This window comes from Columba livia, chromosome 2, assembly GCF_036013475.1.
Source record: "Columba livia isolate bColLiv1 breed racing homer chromosome 2, bColLiv1.pat.W.v2, whole genome shotgun sequence".
NCBI classification, from domain to species: domain Eukaryota; kingdom Metazoa; phylum Chordata; class Aves; order Columbiformes; family Columbidae; genus Columba; species Columba livia.
The window spans coordinates 27279470-27298800 of record NC_088603.1 but is presented as its reverse complement, the minus strand read 5'-3'; the positions used below and the strand labels follow the sequence as shown (position 1 = coordinate 27298800).

Below are 19331 nucleotides of genomic sequence, written 5' to 3'. Positions count from 1 at the left end.
TTATTCTAGTAACTGTATTGGGATGAGATCCTTAGTATTCATAACAAAAAATAATAATCCTTTTGGACTTCTACTGAGTACCTTAATGCAGCAGCATTTTGTAGTGGTGTGTTCAAAAACATAATTATGTGCAGTGGAAAAGGGCACCTTTTTTTAGCAGTTTTAGATTTACTGCTTTTCAATTTCTTTGAAAGTCAGTCTGCTCTTGCATTTTTGAGAGACCAGAGACTACAAAGCTTCTTCTTGATCAATCCTGTTCTTACGACATAACTAGCATCTCCTTTGTGAAGCAAACACCTTGTGTTTAGTGTTCCCTCAGACTCTTCCCTTTCTTGTCCTCTAGCACTTTGACTTTTGCTTGCTTTTGCTTGATCAGTATTTTGATATTAACGTGATGGAAATCAAACATGATATCCACAGTTAAATATCCACAAATGCAACTGTATCAGAAATGCCACAATTGTTTACTACTATAATTCCAGTTACATTATAAGGACTACTAGCTGCTTTAGTTCTTAATAACCTAGCATATTGTTTGCTCCTGCTTTCTGTTTTCTCCCTGGTGGACTTTGATGTTTGTAGTATGATGTTGAAAGCAATCTTAGGACTCTACATGGCATGAAATGGGCTAAAAGGAGCAGGTACCCTTTCACAACAATTTTCTGCTTTTCTTTTAATCTCACAAAGTGTTTTACACCAGCCTGTATGGAGAGAGAGGAAGGAGACAGGCCAGCATTTAAAATACATCCTTCCTGCTCATCATCACTTCTTTTCCCACAGACTCAAAGGAGTTAAGCTTATAACCTTCTGAAGGGATTTCTTCACCATTCCCTCCATGCACATGTCCTCTTCCCTCTTGTTGTTCTACCTCAAGAAGGAATCCCTAAGGATGCCAAGTTTCAGCTAGCCATAGCTGGAAACAGGGAAAAGAAATGCAGACACAATAATAATAACAATGATGATGATAATAATAATAATAATAAGTGTCATACTAAGAATATTACCCTAATAGCATAATTTCTTACTAGTTTCCAAGTAAAATATTGAAATCTGTATCACCTGCATGCATTCCAGCTGGACTAGACAAACCACTAAGAAACCGAATAGGATGGTCCTATTATTGGGATGAAAATGGCTTAAATACGATACTGTTTGCTATCTCCACTTTCTAGGATTTACAACAAACAGTTTTTAGACAAGCAGACATTATCCTGTATATATATCTGCTGGAGCTCATAGTTATTCGGCTGAAGATACACTCTTCTGTAAGCGGCTCTCTGAATCAGTTATGACTACAATATAGAATCGTAGGTTCATATAATAGTTTGGGTCGGAACGGACCTTCAGAACTCATCTAGTCCAACTGCCCTGCAGTGAGCAGGGACATTTTCAACCAGATCAGGTTGCTCAGAGCCCTGTCCAGCCTGGCTTTGAATGTTTCTAGGGATGGGGCATCTACCACCTCTCTGGGCAACCTGGGCCAGTGTTTCACCACCTCTTTGTAAAAAATTTCTTCCACATGTTTATCCTGAATCTCCCTGCTTTTAGTTTAAAACCACGACTCCTTGTCCTATCACAACACACCCTTCTAAAAAGTCTGTCCTCTTCCTTCTTCTAGGCGCCTTTTAAGTACTGAAAGGCCTCAATAATGTCTCCCCAGAGCCTTCCCTTCTCAAGGCTGAACAACCCCAACTCTCCCAGCCTGTCCTCATAGGAGAGGTGTTCTAGCCCTCTGATCATCTTGGTGGTCTCCTCTGGATCCTCTCCAACAGGTCCATGTCTTTCCTGTACTGAAGGCTCCAGAGCTGTATGTAGCACTGCAGATACATATGACACAAGTGAAGAAGCAGAGACACACTTGAGGAAGAAGAGGACACCACTCTAACTGCATTCTCATAGCCAGTGGTCAACTGCTACCAAAGCCAGAATATACAGGGCAGTCGAATAATCAGCTTTGTGTAACACCATGGATTGTATACAGGGTTTGGATCAATGACTTATTTTTCTTTAGAGTCTTCCCCACTCCAGCAAATAATCATGTTGACTTCAGGAATTTAACTAGATCTGCTCCTGGAGAATGTGATTAGTTTCCTTAATGAAATCTTGCTGTGTGTATCTTTAATTGTAGTTTGAATTCTAAGCCATGGCTGATGCTGTCATACATCCCTTGGCAGAAATTGCCTGCCTGGGACCTTAAGGAAAATAAACAACACAAAAGTGTCCCAGCAAGTAAACATGTTTGTGACCTGAACCTACTTTTGCTTTCTAAAAGCTGGTTTAAGAGAGTCGCAAAACCTCAGACTCCCCCAGTTCATTCATCACAATTGTTGTTCATAGTTGTGGTTGTTTTCCCTTGGACACTCATTCTCCTTTTCCTGCTCTGTGGTCTGTTTTGCACAGTTCACTTGCCTCAGCCATGGAAATAGCTTCCCTTAGAAAATAACACTGGAGATCTGTAGTTTAAAAGTGTAACAGCAGTGCAGAAAGGATTGCAGAAAAAAAAAAAAAAAACATTCAGGAGAAAAAGACAAATTTTCAAGAATGTACTTCAGCTTAAAAAGTGGTCCTTTACAAAACGGGACACATTTATCTTAAATAATGGGACACATTTATCTTAAACTGAATTTCTCAGGACCAACACATCTCTGTAACAAAAGAATGATTTTGTATTTGCTTTGCAGTAATGAGAACTAGAATTTACAGTTGATGACACAGACTTCAGGTTAAAATTAGAGAAAGGTTTGTTTCTGGAGGAGTAGTGAAAATTACACAGTTTCTAATAATTAATCTATAATTAACCAATTATATAGTGCAATTCAGCCTCTGGTTTATTCTTGGTTAAATATGTTCTTCAACAGCAGTAGCCTTTAACCAGGTTTTTCCTGTGCATCTATTCAAAATCTTTTCCCTCAACTTCCAGCTAATCCAGAGTGACTACTGCTGCCTGGACTCATAATTGCCCTCCAGCATCAGACAAAACCAACCACATGTATGTGACTTCCACTCCAGAAAACTAAGAGTCCACCGCAGCATGTTGAAACTTCAGTTCCCACTAAAAATGAGTGGTGCATACTGTCAAGGCAATCTATTTTTTTACTTATACAGTAAAAGTACTGTGCAAACCTAAATGTGAGATGTGTGATCCTTATTGACACTAACTTCTAAATTCTGGAGTGCACCACTCTCCCCCATGAAACTAATTATGCTTTAGGGTACTGCTCATCATGAGGAAGGCATTCCCTGAGAAAACCATTACGAAACACCGCAGGTCCACTGAGCACTGCTAAACCACGAGCGTTGAAATAATACCTGTAATCTGAAAGATTTTGTTTTTAAATCTGGGATCACAGAATGTTAGGGATTGGAAGGGATCTCGAAAGATCATCCAGTCCAATCCCCCTGCCCGAGCAGGAACACCCAGATGAGGTTAACACAGGAATGTGTCCGGGCGGGTTTTGAATGTCTCCAGAGTAGGAGACTCCACAACCTCCCTGGGCAGCCTGTTCCAGTGTTCTGTCACCCTCACTGAGAAGTTGTTTCTGCTCAAATTTAAGTGGAACCGCCTGTGTTTCAGTTTGTACCCATTTCTCCTTTTCCTGTCATTGGTTGTCACCGAGAAGAGCCTGGCTCCATCCTCGTGACACTCACCCTTTACATATTTGTAAACATTAATGAGGTCACCCCTCAGTCTCCTCCAAGCTAAAGAGACCCAGCTCCCTCAGCCTTTCCTCATAAGGGAAATGCTCCACTCAGATCAGAACTTTTACATCAGAAGTTGTATACAAGAAAATATTTTTATTTTTCCCAGTAGTGTAGAATTGGTACTTCTTTTGTCTTCGCAAATATAAATTTGTAACCCATTTGCATCCTACATCTACAATTAGTTCTATATTAAAAATTAGTTACAGCAATAAAATTGGATACCAGCTAAAGCAAAAGCAGCAAAAAAACAGTGATTTGTACAAACCACACTTCTAGCTGAAATACTTTTACTGTTACAGAATTACATCTACAACTGTTTCAAATACAATTTTTCTTCAGAAACTTTGGTTCTGTCTTCTCAAAGCAAACATACTTTTCTGTTCTAATTTTCTGTTGTTCTCTGATGACGAATGTAGTTTATTTGAGGCTTTACAATGTCTGATCAATGATTGTTTCAAGGGACATCAAGACTGTCTATACAGCCCATTCTGTGCATTCATTTAGCTTTCTAGAAGACTGAACCTACAAAGCATTTTAATTCTGACAAAAATATTGTTTTTTCTCCAAGCTACTTTTTGTAACCTGTCCTTTTCTTCAAAGCAAGCAGAATCTCTCATCTAGCATTTCAACACAACAAGCAATCACACTTATTTTTCTGATGTTGTACTGTTTCTAATTGTACCTACTTACATTCTGTGTCTCAAAAAAGAAAAGAATGCAACAAAGAAAAAAATGGGATTATACAAAAAAATTATTAACCATACAATTGGAGATAAAATATGATCTTTTTTTTTCAGCATTCTCCATTATAAGATCTTATTTTCAATTGCTTACACATTAACCCATCACTCTGGACCAGAATATTCCATGGTAGCTGGCTGGCTCACAGTGACAGTTTTTTGAAAGCTTTAACAAAACCAATGCAATGTGTTTGAAGAAGAGGAAAAGAATGTTTTTTTCTATGCCAGAAAAATTTTCAGAAAGTTAGCTGTGGTATCCACCATACTTTGGAACACATGGATGAAAAGTAATGGACAGCTAATGCTTGTATTAGGGATGTGCTTCTTATTACCTCATGCCAGTAAAATGATTTAATTTGGACAAGATGAAAACTTTGGAAAAATTGAAATCTGCAGATTCTCAGTAATGGTTTGCTCAGGGTTGGTACCTAAATTCTTCAAATATTTGTTTTACATTGAGCCAGCAGCTGATGGATGTGGGCACTCTGCATCTCCATGGAATGACTACTCTTTGCTATTGTTGGCTAATTCAGCACTTAATAGCCAAAATAAAATCAGGGAATTTCTTTTCAGCTTTCAGAGGAGGAAATGGCTCAATCAGGGCATAAAGGAAACAAGTCAGAGCTGATACCTTGGGAAAGAACAGTACAGTTTAAGGTAAGAAAATGGAGGCTGAGGAATAGGAGTCTTTGAAAAAATGTATAAAAGGAGTTGGCAAAGGGCTTGAAGCACTGGGCAAAGAAGGAAAACAGACCAGCTGAGAGAGATGAGGTTGCAAACACCAGGATTAAAAATTAGTCAGAGTGGGGAAGCTGCGCAGTGGCAGAAAGAATGAAATGAGGACTAAAGAGAGAAAAGCAAGAGTTCAGACAAGGATTTTCATGAGGAGTAGCCAAGGACATAGAATAGCTGTGGGGGAGAGACCAAGACATGAGAAGGAGACTGGGACAATATATTATCAGGAGGGCAGTAGATAAAAGGCCAATACTGATCTGTGTGTGACTGGGGCAAATAAAAACCATCTAAAAATACAAGCACTGGACTACAGTCCCTTCAAGAACTGGAATATTTTAGTGTGTCCAATGAGCTTGAATTATCTTCCACAGCAGAGCAAAATGTGAACGGAATAATTAAAATCAGTAGCCACCAAGCAACTGGGGGCATTGCCATTTCCTTCTTCAGGTATTTTCTGAAGCTCTCACTGGCTGCCATGTACCCTCTGCAAGCCACAGTGTGAGAATCTGTTCAGTGTCTGAAGTTCCTCCTGGATCAAGCTTTCTGAGGTGAAGGAATGCTGGTTTCTGTCCCTTAAAACCTTGGCTGAGCTATGATCTAAGCTGCTCAGCTTCCACAGAAATGGGCCAGGTAAGGATCTGAGTGGACACACCAATCACCTCAGACGCCCATAGACTTTATTCAAGAAAAAACAGAGCTTTGAGATCACATTCCCAACCATTTCACATTCCCAACTATTTTACCATCCTTTCATGGATCTGACCCAGAGAATTTAGGATATCTCTTCAGATAGCACTAGACAGGTTACAAAAAAGACCCAATGAGGCATTTCAGATGCTCCAACAGAAGCCGGATGCGGGTTAGTTATGCATGGAGAGACAGAGGTACTGACCTCTGAAAAGCTGGCAGGAGCACTTGGCATCACCTTCTGACATGCAGCAAGCAGCTGACAAGTAATGATTAACAGACTCTAAATATCAACCTTAGACCATGTTGCTGTGGTCAGAATAAATGGTTCATTAATGATTTACATACACACTTCCAACTTGGTGGCAGCAATGTGAGTATCTTTCATTTTAGCAGCAAGGATATAGATGATCTGCCTGAAGGGAAACTGAAAGCTTAGCTATTGTCATACATGATCTAAGTATCTAAATTCCTCCCTGACAATAGAGTGATATCTTAAATACCCGGGCTCAGCTTGTTTCTACGTAATCACTGATGGAATATTTTCTTTCCTCCAGAGATAATGCTCTGGCTTGGACTAATAAGACTCTCATAAGATTTGGCTAGTTAAACTTAGTTAAAACGTGCCAATGCAAAGTGAGATAGACAATCCCACAAGAATGGATCAGAACTCATCTCCCCAGTTCTTGTCCAAAAAAAGCGCTGAATAACAGGCTCTGCAAAAGGCACTGCAGGTCAGCAAACTCAGGCCTTTCTGAATAACACTGAGAGCCTGTTCTAGAGCTGAAGGTCATTTCTGCTAATGCCCAATGTTTGTAGGATATGGGTCTCCTACTGGGTATCAAGTACAACAAGGGAACAGAGAGAAGACTGTTAGGTTGCTTAGTTTTTGAGGGCAAATAAACCAACACCAGAATCTCCACTGTACACCCAGGAGCTCTTTGGGAACCAACGCAAGCCTGACAAAGTAAGAGATAAGCGTTGCATTTTGCAGCTGCCCAGAGTCAAAAAGTCTGACAGATGTGTCTCATTCACTATAAGAGTTCCAGCTGCAAAGTGTTATACTCTATGAGTTTCTAAACAATATAACAATACTAGCAGGCTCCTTCAGGAGTCTCTTAAAGATTCAATTCCCCAACAAGCTGTACTGTTAAGCAGACAGCAATATTCTTCTGAAGTTCCAAATGTTCTTCAGGTTCAGCTTGTATGTGAACCTCATCAAACACAGTTTCAAAGAGGCAACAAGAAAGCGACTGGATCCACGTTCAAAGAAAATGCCAGTCCCTAACGGAAGAACAACCAACCTGTAACACTTCAGTGCTGGTTATCATGTCAGCATCTGAGTTGTGGCTGAGGATGCAAGAAAGGTATTACTTTCAAATCTCAGTAGCAAAAGTTGCACGTATTCTCTCAATCAATACATCCTACCTATTTGTGTTACCTGGCTGAATCCAGCAATGAGCCTCACGGTGACTGTACATACCCTGCGCTGACAGGGAAATACCAGAAAAAGAAAGTACACAGGACTCAAGTGCATTTTATGACTACTTCTCTGATGCTCCTATGAAGGCTAAGTTAATGGATTCCCCCACCAGGTGATAAACACCAAGGATGTGCACTCTATATTAATATAAACAAGCAAAGCAGTACATGACAAAGTTGTTCTCGTCACCATGGCAGAGATGAAAAATTTCTTTTCCTTTTGTGAGTTTTCCTCTCTCTCCCTGGAAAAGGACACTTTGCTGACTCATATCTGATAGCCCTGTCACTGTAGTAGAAGTAGGGGAGAAGCAGGAAAGGGCTGCATTATTTTCTGCCTCATACATCACTATCCACCCACAAAATCTAACAGAGGATAAATCATATTCTCAGATGGGAATTTTCCTGCTGATTTCAGTAAGCATATTTTTTGTATTTATTGCTTAAAACTTGTCACCTGCAGAAATAGTGGACTAAACAATCAAAACATCTGCTGCATTTCAACTTTCAGGAACTTAGCTGAAAGCCCCTAAAATCTCCTTTTGATATGCAGAGTGTGGACATGTGGCTGGGAAAACTCTGAGACACTGAACACAAAAGCTGCAAGACACATTTTTACCAAGTCACCATTGATCGTAGAACTCATCCTTAAACATCATGCCGGCTTCTGAAGCATGAAACCATAGACCCAGATGGTTCCTCCCCACCTCTCCAAGGCTTGTTCCAACCAAACTGAAAACAAAACCAAACACAACAAAAAGATAAAAGAGGAGAGAAACAATACACCAAAGAATTAGCTATGTGAGCAGAGCAACCCAGAAAGTCTGATTAATTCTGGATTCTTCTGGAGTTTAAAGAGATCAGCAGCTGGGCTGATGTAGTTGGGCTTTCCTAGTCCCTCTTTGGACAAGGATGCTTTGGAGTATACTAAGAAAAGAACTTACAATGTAGTCTGTTCTTCAGTGGATGGAATAAGAAGTCTTTATTCTTTATTAGGGTGATGGTTTTTACAAAATATAGAAGAATGTAATACCTCTGAGACTGCTACTTTTTCCTCAGGCTTGGCTGAAACTGGCTAACAGGTGACTTTTGACCAGATACATACTTAAACAATGTGATCTGCTGCCCTCAGTAATCAGATTAAAAACAAGTGCTCCAAATAATTAGAAGTTATCATCTTCCCAAGGTAAACACACTTGCTATCAGTGCTTCCAGTCTTGTAAGTCATTAAAAACCTTTTGAACTTTTGCCTTTATCCAGCCTGTTTTAACAAAACAAATATGAAAAGCTGGTACACGCTGATAACGAAGAGCTGTAAATACTTAAGTGGGTGATATTCTTAGAGGCTGAGCAAAGCGCTGAAACTAGTGGCAAAGCTCCAAGCTGGCTGTCATGGACTTTGAGCTGACCATCTTTCTTGAGCTGTGGAAAAAGACTAGCTCACAGGGGTCCTCTGGAAATGTGTACTAATAATTAATAAATGTTGCATCTCCATGGAAAATAAAAAATGACGGGTTTTGGCTGCAGAATGAAAGAAAACACTGAGTTTCAACATGACCAAATGTTTCTATTTTCAAACATGTCATTTTGTTGAAGCTAAGAGAAACTCAGTGCTTTGTATAAAACTGCAGAGGTTCTGTTACATTTTGCGAAGTCTTAGGTAATTAAAATCCAGCTGTCCTCTTGTACACAATGTAAGTACAGTGTGTGCAGATGTTCATACATAACACTTTACAGTCGTATACATGTTTCATAAAATTATGCCCAGTCTTTTCTGTGAGTAAAATCTGGTTAAAGTAGTGTGGCTCTTCAAATATGACCAATGTTTTGGTGAATGGGTTTATTAAAGGATTGACATTATTATAGATAATGCTTTACATTCTAGATATTTTGGTGACTAAGTTAATTTTACAAACAGTAAATTAATATACTGTGTTGAAAATTCATCTAATCCACTTTTGCTCTTTATTTTTCAGTGATTGACAGATTTATTATAATTTTTTCCTCTTAATAAATGCTTCAGAATTGAGAAGATCTAATCCCTCTTTTGGCATTTCAACTTGCTGTTGCAATTTTATTTATTAAACCTCCATCTTACTAACTTCCATCTGCAAATAATGGCCGGCGAGGATGCAATCTGGCTGGTACAGATTGGATTTGGTGATAGCTGAAACAATTCTGATGGTATTGTTAGGAGCTGGCATTTGCACTTATGCAAATTTTTACTGGTTCAGAATAACAATGATTTAATGCAGCAGCACAGTTCAGCACTTGACATGCAAACACAACTATTATTGTGTTTTAATTTACCTTTTTTATATCTGCCTTATTAAAAAAAAAAAGAAGAAAAAAAAAAGAAAAACAGATAACTCCTATATCTGTAATATCATTTACATTCAGTACTTAGCTTTAAAAATGTGATGCTATTAGTACACAGTGTGATAAATATTCTAAGCATACACAACTTGTGCTTAGTGATAAAATATTCTGAGCATGTCCTAAAATGATTCTCTCATCAGAGATGGCTTGTTACCTCCACCATCAGCAGATACTGATAATTAATCAACTGAAATGAATCTTTACAGAATAAACAAATCTGTTAAACATGAAGGATGATTATGTTCTTTTGGCTGTGAAGATTTTTCATAACTTATTCATGCCAATGGTGTGCCTGAGTTATGAGGTATTTTTCACTTATGAAATAAATATAGCATCCTTTGTTTGTCATATATCCCCTCTATTTTCTGGGCTTTATCAATGTAAATCAGCACAAATCTACGAGCTATGCTGATTTACACCAACAGAAGAATTAACCCTCTACTCATCAAGAGCATCAATGTTTCCTGAGCTATTTCAGATGCATTTCTAAAACCTAGCCATGGTAAAGCATTTTCAACTGTTCCATTTTAACAGTAATGTCTGTGTAAATGCCATCATCAGCTCTAAGACAGAATCATAATTGTCTCCTTCCAACTTTCTCCTGGTAGACGTAATACATACAGTAGGGGATAGTGTCGAATTTTGAGATGGGAAAGCCATAGAAATATACTACAATTTGTATGGATTTTTAAATGAGTTCATACTTCTTTGTGCTGCTTTTATACTCACTTTTCCTTCATCTATTTAAACGAGCAGTTTGGTTTTTCCTTGGCAGGAACACTGATATAGGATGAATTTTAAACAGACATGTTTAAGGGCTGACATGAAAGTTTTGAAAATCTTATGTTCTAAGGAACAATAAACAAGATCATTGTTTGCCTGACCTCAGCAATCACGTATAAACAACAGGGTTTAAATTACAAGTATGTGTGATACGTTAAAAAACAAAACAAAACAAAACAAAAAACAGCAAAAAAAGAAACATTGCCAGACAACATTTTAAAATAACCAGAAAAACAGCAAATATATTTGAGGAAGTCATGATCTGCTGTGAATATTCTTCAAAGCGAGAAAGAAGAATTGTGAGTGATTCATTCAAACTGAGTCATACTTCATTTTATTAGAGAAATTCTCAGGGTTAGGCCTACTGCGTGAGCACAAATTCTTGGCTAAGATTCACTAACACTGATATGTTAAATCAGCCAGACATAATTTATTAAAAAAACCCCAAACCACAAAAAAACACAGAAAAAACAACAACAACAACAAAAAACCAAACCCTTCACCTAAGGAAGGGGATACTGCTTCATGCCTTTCCTTGAGGTTTTGCTGAGAGAGAAGAGTCAATAAAGAGTTTTAAGAACTATTTAAACAAAATCTGCTCAGGAAAACCTTGTGTTCATTTCTTTTGAACATTCAGCTCTTCCCCACTAGGAACGAGGACACTTGCTTATTTCTACTATAAGCTGTACTTATAGGAAGGCATATTCGGTGCCAGTTTTGTGGTAAGTTAACATACAGCACATCATACATGCTGCTGTATGTGTAATACAACACAAAAGCAGTTGCCAGAAGACAAGTACTATGTCGTGGGGCAGACAGAAGGTATATGGAGGAAAACAGCTCAATAATTTGGATAGTTTCACAGGTTTTGAGGGCCTTGAGTCTTTGCTTTACCTCAGCCTTTCACTTAGTGCTTCCAGCCAGATCTAATCTTTCCAAATCCAGTTCGTTCTAAATCTCTCCAGATGCACTCAGATCTTTCTGGATCCAAGGCGATATTTTGTTGTCTTTAGGCTACATACTGCAATGCCTACATTTTAGGCATCTGTCTGCCAGCGTAAAATTCAGAACATTGTAAGAGAAATCAGAGAAAGAGTAATGAATGTCAGACTAAGATCCAAAACAGCTAGCACACTGAGCTCTGACTTACACTAGTCAATAGGAAAATGTTGATCCTTTATCAGTCCTTTATCAAGCCTGAAGAAGCATATGAGCCCCAGGCTGTCAGTCTCCTCAGGGTAATCTTTAATAAGCTCAGCAAAGATCATATGTGCCTATTGAGATACGGTTGCCATGCTATTCAATACCCTAACAGTTAAAACACCAAGTAGTGAATCAGCTTTCATTCTTTCTTCTGCATGAAAACAATCAAAGCCTAATTTTTCACCTCAGGGACAGTCTCCAGGTACTAGATTGTGGCTTATTTTGGAAGTAAGCTGCAGCTCTTCCTGCAAAACCCATCCCTATATGTACAAACAAACTCAAGATGCCCTGTATGAGAAGAGGGCACAAGAAGAAGCCAACTGTAGGTCATTTTTCGTAACAGAGGGGAGCCCTGGAATGACTGTGTGCTCTGTCTTGGAAGTGTTAATGTGTAAGACACAGAAAAAGACATTGGTTGAGGAGAATCTCCTAACTTCTCCATGAAACACTTATATATTTTGTAATGAAAACTGACTCACAATTATACCCTCATCCCATCATATTTGACCACACAGAAGAGCCACGCTTCTCACCAGTCAAGCTAATCTTGGATTCTCCTCTGCACAATGACAGAGCTTCACTAGAAAGAATGAAAAATATTTCTCCTCTATTCCCCAGAGCAGTCTCTGGCTTTGTGGTTAAAACATACTGAAAGAAGTATGACACATGGGCCTGAATCTAACCTCAGTGAACAGTGGACTTTGAAAACAAGTTGTTTATGTAACCAAAGAGAGTGCTGTCATCTACTACAGTCGTATCACATGCTATTTTAAAAGTGAACATCAGCCTTCACCGCCTTTTCTGTGAAAAGGTGCTTGGGCCTGTACGTGTGCATTGGACACGGTCAGAGACCTGCCAGGCCAAATTTTATTCTGACTGCACTCAGGTTTTCATGTAAGCTAGGCAGTGACCTTCTAGCCTTGTTGGGACCAAGGTACTGCTGAAAGCGCACTCAGGACTTGAGGCATCTGGAGCTTTTGAAGGCTGGGACACTAAGTGCTAGAAAAGCTCACGTGCTGTTGTATTTACGGAGCAGCTGTATGAAGCTCAGGGTCATCCTTTTTTTTTACCTCTACCTGAAACACAGGCAGGTTTTTTTCTTGTTTTCCATGGCAGTTGGCTCGAGACCATGTGGCAACATAAAGTGAGAGGTGTAGTCATTTTCTTAGCAGTCTTAATGTAGGAAAACAAAACAAAACATTAAAGCCTGTTTTCACAAAAATAAAGCTCAATAGGACAGACTTTCAGCCTCACATCTAAATATCCTGGCTTCTGTATATTAACGGAATGTTGTATTCTAAGACGATTGTTATGCTATTTTTTCCTCTGTAATTTTTCTCTTCTTAGTGGTATTATTAAAATAATTTGAGATTGTTTTTTGTTGTTTATAAATGGACTGCTATTATCTATTAATTTATGACAAGGTGACAGTATTTACTTATCTAGTTGTTTGCAGATAGGCTTACATAATCTGTTTATTCTGTTGATTTGAAAAGGTGTGGTTGGAGGAAGGCTTCAAGTCTGCTTTGCTCCAACTGCTGTTTTCTAGGTCAAAGATATGCAGAGATATGCAGCAAGAAGAGAAAGGCTGTTCCACAGAACAGCCGAGCACATGAAGCAGGCACACGGATGTGGGGCAGGTAGAAGGGAATCCAGCAAGTCAGAAGGTTTTACAAGAAGCAGAGACTAGAAGACTGCTGAGAAGCAAAGGAGGTAGAGACATTGCCGAGCCTCATAGGTGATGGAAGAAACTTCTGAGGGACACAGAGAGGACTGTACAAATTGCTGAAAAACAGAGAGTTATGGGACTGAAAACAAATGTAAGAAGAGCCATCCTCCAAAGTTTTACAGCGGGCAGGTGCAGATCACAGAATGTTAGGGATTGGAAGGGATCATCTAATCCAATTCCCCTGCTGGAGCAGGAACAGATGAGGTTACACAGGAATTCGTCCAGGCAGGTTTTGAATGTCTCCAGAGTAGGAGACTCCACAACCTCCCTGGGCAGCCTGTTCCAGTGTTGTTACCCTCACTAAGAAGTTGTTTCTGCTCAAATTTAAGTGTAACCTCCTGTATTCCAGTTTGTACCCATTTCCCCATGTCCTGTCATTGGTTGTCACCGAGAAGAACCTGGCTCCATCCTCGTGACACTCACCCTTTACACATTTGTAAACATTAATGAGGTCACCCCTCAGTCTCCTCCAAGCTAAAGAGACCCAGCTCCTTCAGATGTATGAATCCTTGTAATTTCTCCACTGTCTCCCTCTAAGACAATAAAAAACAATGTAAAAGTTAATTGTTCTGGTTTATACTGTAATAGATGTCTTTGAGATCCTTTGCTGTTCTAGTATCTTTACAAAACTCACGTTAGGGAAGGTGTTGGAAGATCCACCTCAAGGCTATGATTAACTTGATAGCCCACTATAAACACAAAACCTCACCCTTGAGCTACTCTTATAACCAGTCTTCAGCTACACACACCTGAGAAGTTCCTGTCGGCATAACCAACCTCAGGCTGGCCTAAAATCCCCCCAGGAGCGAGCAGCTGCCAGGCCAGGCAGCACAGGCACAGCCAGGGCTGCCGATAGCCCTGGGTGCAGCCACGGGCCTGCGTGCCAAATGGTTCGGTGCCAACTGCCCCCAGACAGGCTGCCTGCAGACGGTCTGCAAACGTCTGTGAGGCCGAGCATGCCATACCTGCGGTCACCCCGGGTGCAGCCCCGGACTCCAGCAGGGTGGCTTACGTGTCACATTCACGCTGACTTAGGAACGAAAACGGCATTAATAAAACCCGGTTGAAAACACGGCTCGTTTTCGGGACATCCCAGAACGAAGCCTGGGGTTATGGCTACTGGATGAAACATCCTCAAAGAGCAGGGGAAGAAAACGGCCCTGGGCAGGAGAGGAGGGTTTGCTGAGGAAAGTAACAGCAGCACGGCTGCTAGGAAGGTGTCAGTATCCTTCCCTGCCTGCCCCGCCGCCTTCCGAACGCGCTGGAGGCATCTCCTCGGGTTAACAGCACCAGTCGCTAATTGGCGACACGGTCCCCCGGGGCTGCCTCCAGCGGCCGGCGGGGCTGCAGGGCCCCGGGGAGCCCGGTGTCCCTCCGAGGCGACTCGGAGGCTCTAGGCCCGCCCGCCATAAACTGAGGAGAAAAGCGGAGGCAACCCGGACTCCTCGCGGGGGAGAGGCCGCTGCTCCCGCCGCCTCGCCCCGCGCGGACCCCGCAGCCCCGCGGGGCCGGGCCGGGCGATCACGCGCGCCGCAGCCGGGCCGGGCGGTGCAGCCAATGGGCTGGCGGCGCCGAGCGCCCCGTCCGTGCCTGGGAGAGCGGTGACGGCCGGCGCTGGCGGGCTGGTGCGCAGGCGGGGAAGCTGCCTGCCGCGGTCGGAAGGGAGGGGAGGGGAGGAGGGGAAGGGGTGGCCGCGCCGGGCACAGCATGGCTGCCAAGGTAAGTCACCGCCGGCGGCGGGCGGGGAGGCGGCGCGGGCGGCGGGCTGCGCCAGCGGGGCCGTTGGCGGCGGGGAAGGGGCCGCGGCGGGAGGCGGGCGGCTGCCGGCGGTGACCTCGGGCCCGTCCTTGGCGAAACTCGGCGGGTGGCGCCTCCTCCTCGCGGCTCCGCGCCGCCGGCCCCGGGGGAGGAGGAGGGTGAGCTGCTGGGCCGCCGAGCGCCCGCGGCGGGGGCGGCCCCGTGGCTGGCGGGGTTCGGTGCCGGCGGGCACGGAGGCGGCGCGGCGGGGATCCCCACCTGGCAGCCGCGGGGAGCGGGCCTGGCCTCTGCTTGCAATGCACTAGCTGCGTGACACCGCGCGGCCGCCCGGCGGGGTGAGAGGCGGCTGGTCCCGCCGTGCCGGCGCCGCCGCCGCCCGGTGCGGCCCTCACCGGAGCGGCCGGCCCGCCGCCCCCGCGCATCGCCCCGCCGGGCACCCGCGCCCGGGCCCGGCCGCGGCTGCGCCGAGCGCCGGTAGGCCTGGCTGTGCCTCCGTGAGCGCCCGCCGCATGCACGCTTACACAATATAGAGATGCATACAAATAGACATACACGCGTTATATGGTGAGGGGATGCAGTGGGCCCTTGGGACAGCAACTGGCAGGTCAGGGCCTTGCGGGGCTCACTGTGCCCAGAGCAGGCACTGATATTGGCCCTGCCTTGCCTGCAGGCCTTAGCGTGGTAGTCACTTTTTGCTTTTTATCCCATTTTCTCCATATACCTGTTTTTGCCTGCGGTTTTCACATTTGATTGTAATTTCCCAGTGCTCTCCTGTGAGATTGATATACCTGTCAGTTAGGCTTTTCTGCTATTTCAGAAGGGTAAATTAATTGAAATACTTTTATCAATTGCTTAATAACACACTTCCATCCCAGAAAAATATCAGCCATTAGCTGGATCAAGGCCGTATAAAAAGCAGGTATTCCACTTCTAATAGCAGATAAAATTAGATTCAGTGTTGGTGTTTCAAAACTTAGTACTAGGTGTTCATTAAGCTTCCTTTATGAATACTGAGACTTTAAAAAAAAAAAACATTGGGCAGCACATGTGCTCAGTTTGGCCAGATTTGAATGCTGTTATTTGAGTCCATGACAGAGCTGCTCCCATCAACACTTTCCTCACTAAGAACTTAGGTTAGCTGAAATGCGTGCTCTTGTAATTGACTGGGCAACATATGATTCCTCTGCTGGGATACATGAAACTGTCATCCCCAAATGTTATGTTTATTACCTATAAATCTTAGCTGTCCTGTCAAGCTTTTCTTTTTTTTTTTAATTGCCCGCTGGTCCGTACACACAGCATAGCATTTACATCTTACCAGACTATTGGTGTTAAAAGTCTTCCATTTACTTATCTTTTCCTCTCCAAGCATTAGTTCTTAATGTGTGGTCTGTTTGAATCCCAACTAGTCACATATACTTAAAAAATGTTATGTATATAGTTAGTGTGTGTCTAATCAGGCACGTGTGCTCCATGCTACACAATTGCATGGTGTCCTTTTTCTTTTGCCTTGTTTTTTTACACAATTCAGATCACCAAAATATGCAAGCATGTGTTGGAAAGACTCAATACATAAGGAGAAACTGAAATGAATATTGTATATTTCTGATTACATCAGTCTTGGCTGATACCTGATAAAAAGAACAATGGCTTGTTGCTAGTGTCATTAGCATCCTTGGTGCATTGCAAGACAGAGATACAGGTCTTTGTACTGCAGGGTTTACAGCCCTCATGTAGCTTCTGAGGAAAGCTGGTTGTAGGCTTGAATGTGTTTTGAGAGACTTATGTTTAAAAAAAAAAAAAGTAGAACTAGGAGCAGCTAGAATGGATTAATTATTAAGTTACCTTGTGAGACTTAAAGGGCTTTTATCTTCTTCATGGTTGCTGTTAAACACAGATGAATTTCTATTTTTGTTGAAGTCAGTGACAAAATGTAGGTAGTGTTTTGTACTCTCATGGTGATGTCTGAGCTCAGGTTCTGCAAGCACACATATGAATAACTTTGCCACACAAAGAACTTCTGGGCCTGAAGTTATTCACATGTACTTGCAGGCACGGGCCTTGATTTGTGTTCTAACTTCCTCACTGATGCATCTCAGTAATGTTTGCCTTTTTCACCTCAGCCAAACAATGGACTGGTGAGTTGAATGATTTTTCTAAAATCTCTTCGGCACCTTTTCCTTGCCAGTGTCCTGCATGACTGCTTCCTTTAATTTTTTAATTATACCCTTTTAAGGCATATGAGTCTTTTGGAGTGAATGTAATTGTTCGTCGCTTGCAAGATTTCAAATGTTGACCTTTTAAGCAGACTCTAGGAATTCAGTCTGTCAGAAAGAAAACCTGAACGGGATACTGTTAAGGCTGCATAGTTAAGCACTCAGGTATCGAGAAGTGGGCAAAGCTTTTTATGCATGGAATCTTTTATGTCCATTACAGTGCCATTTACTTTTCCTCATTGTATGTTACTCAGTGTTTTACACTGTTTAAAACATTGTATAAATTGTATATTGCACATCAGTGTGTTTTCTTAATCTTTGAAAATATTTTCTGGAAGTGTTTTGTGAAAACTGCACTGTAAATTGTATTTGTGCAATTTGCTAGTAAAAACTGCAGCTGAGATATTCCAGGAGATTTTTACCCCATTGGTAACTAAATTACCATCATAGGTACTGGCTTTTTCTGAATTGCATAGAAAACAGGCTGTGTGGAAAGTCTTTATGGCAATGGATGTACAGAGCAACAATGACATTTTTTACAGTGTGTCATGGTTTATTTCTTCAAGTGTTTAACAATGCAGTCACAATGTTTTTTTTGCCCTTTAGCCAGGTACTTCTAAAGATAAGTAGTAAGATCCATGTGGAAAGTCCTATTGCACGTGTGTGAATGCCCAGCGGGGCTCGCTGATGTGTAGTTACATTTTGGAACTGTGCCTAAGTGTGTAAATTCTGAAACAACTTATGTATCGTGAGACTGTTCTTTCCATTTACCCCTTCAGAAAAAAAAAACCAAAAAACAACATGTATTTGTGCTGCTTATGACTTATTACTGCATTGACTTCTTAAGAGACCAGAATTTGCCTGATAACAGGATGCTGAATTTGTATCAGTGCTGGTAATTTCAAACCTTTTTTCTGAGTACAAAGTAGCATGCATGGTAACTGTGACAGTAAGAGAGGAGAAAGCAAATAGTTTACTCCCGTTCCCTGCCATTGTTCATGTGTTTACTTTCATTTGGTTTCTTTTACTGCATAAGTCTTTGCTTATGACATTGACCCTTAGGAGGACTGCCTTGAGTCCTGCTCCCACAAGGTGCACAGCAAGTTATGGGGCCCACGGGCAAGGATGATCGCAGGGAAGGCACTCAACAGAGCGACCTTCTTGTGGAAAAAGTCCATGCAGCTCTCTTCTGCAGTGAACACTGAGTTACCCCGAAAAGGAGCTTTATTACACTGAGGGTTTTGTCTTAACTGAGTTTATTTGTGTCGTTGTACTGCTATTCCACCCACCCCATCGACCGAGAGGAAAGTGGGGGTGACAGCAGGTGCTGAAAGGGGTTGATTTATGCCTTTAATATGTTAAGAGAGGTACTGATGGGATTGCATGTTGCAACTGCCAGTGGTATTAACAAGTTTTTGAAACTTGCTGTTTTCCATTATGATGTCCCTCTAAGAGGAACTGCAGGGTGACCTCGCTTCATGTATAGCCCTTGAAGAGTGTTACTGGACCAAACAGTTAAGTGTACATCCTTACGTGCTTCTCGTCTGTTGTGATGTCTGCCGAAAAGTATTTGAAGTTATCTGGTTCTTATCACATTGGGAAATGAATTCCTCTTTCTATGCAGCTTTGTGTCCCAAGAGGTTAGAATTCTTCCAGTTGTGCTTCAAATGATTCTTTAAAGGTGATTTTCCTGATACTGTAATACAGACAAGCTTACAGCCCTGAATGATAACAATGTGTCTTCTGACCAGCTTGTTTAGGCCAATATCTATTTTATTTATCTATGTTGTCCAAGGAGTATGACAAGGAGGTATGTGATACTGTATTTCCTGGAAAATGGCATGGGCGTGCTGCTTAATTTTAGCTTCATTTTGCTTTTGGTCTGCTGCTTTGGCTACAGAATGGCTTTGCCACACTGCA

At 41.9% G+C, this 19331-nt stretch overlaps 1 protein-coding gene across 6 annotated transcripts in view; it reads left to right on the top strand.

Annotated features, from left to right (window-relative positions):
* The first annotated feature begins 15015 nt into the window (after nt 1-15015).
* Nucleotides 15016-19331, top strand: part of SLC25A13 (solute carrier family 25 member 13) — a 98683-nt gene continuing 94367 nt past the window's right edge. The window contains exons 1-2 of one of the 6 annotated variants that reach the window (XM_065051121.1): nt 15072-15156; nt 17248-17333. Coding sequence is in view for 3 of the 6 variants with exons in the window: in XM_065051116.1 (XP_064907188.1) it covers nt 15145-15156; nt 17319-17333 (27 nt within the window). In the remaining 3 variants the exon portion in view is untranslated. Of the gene's footprint in view, nt 15157-17247; nt 17334-19179; nt 19222-19331 lie in introns of those variants that run through there. The other 5 variants (XM_065051120.1, XM_065051116.1, XM_065051118.1 and 2 more) reach the window with 5 other exon arrangements.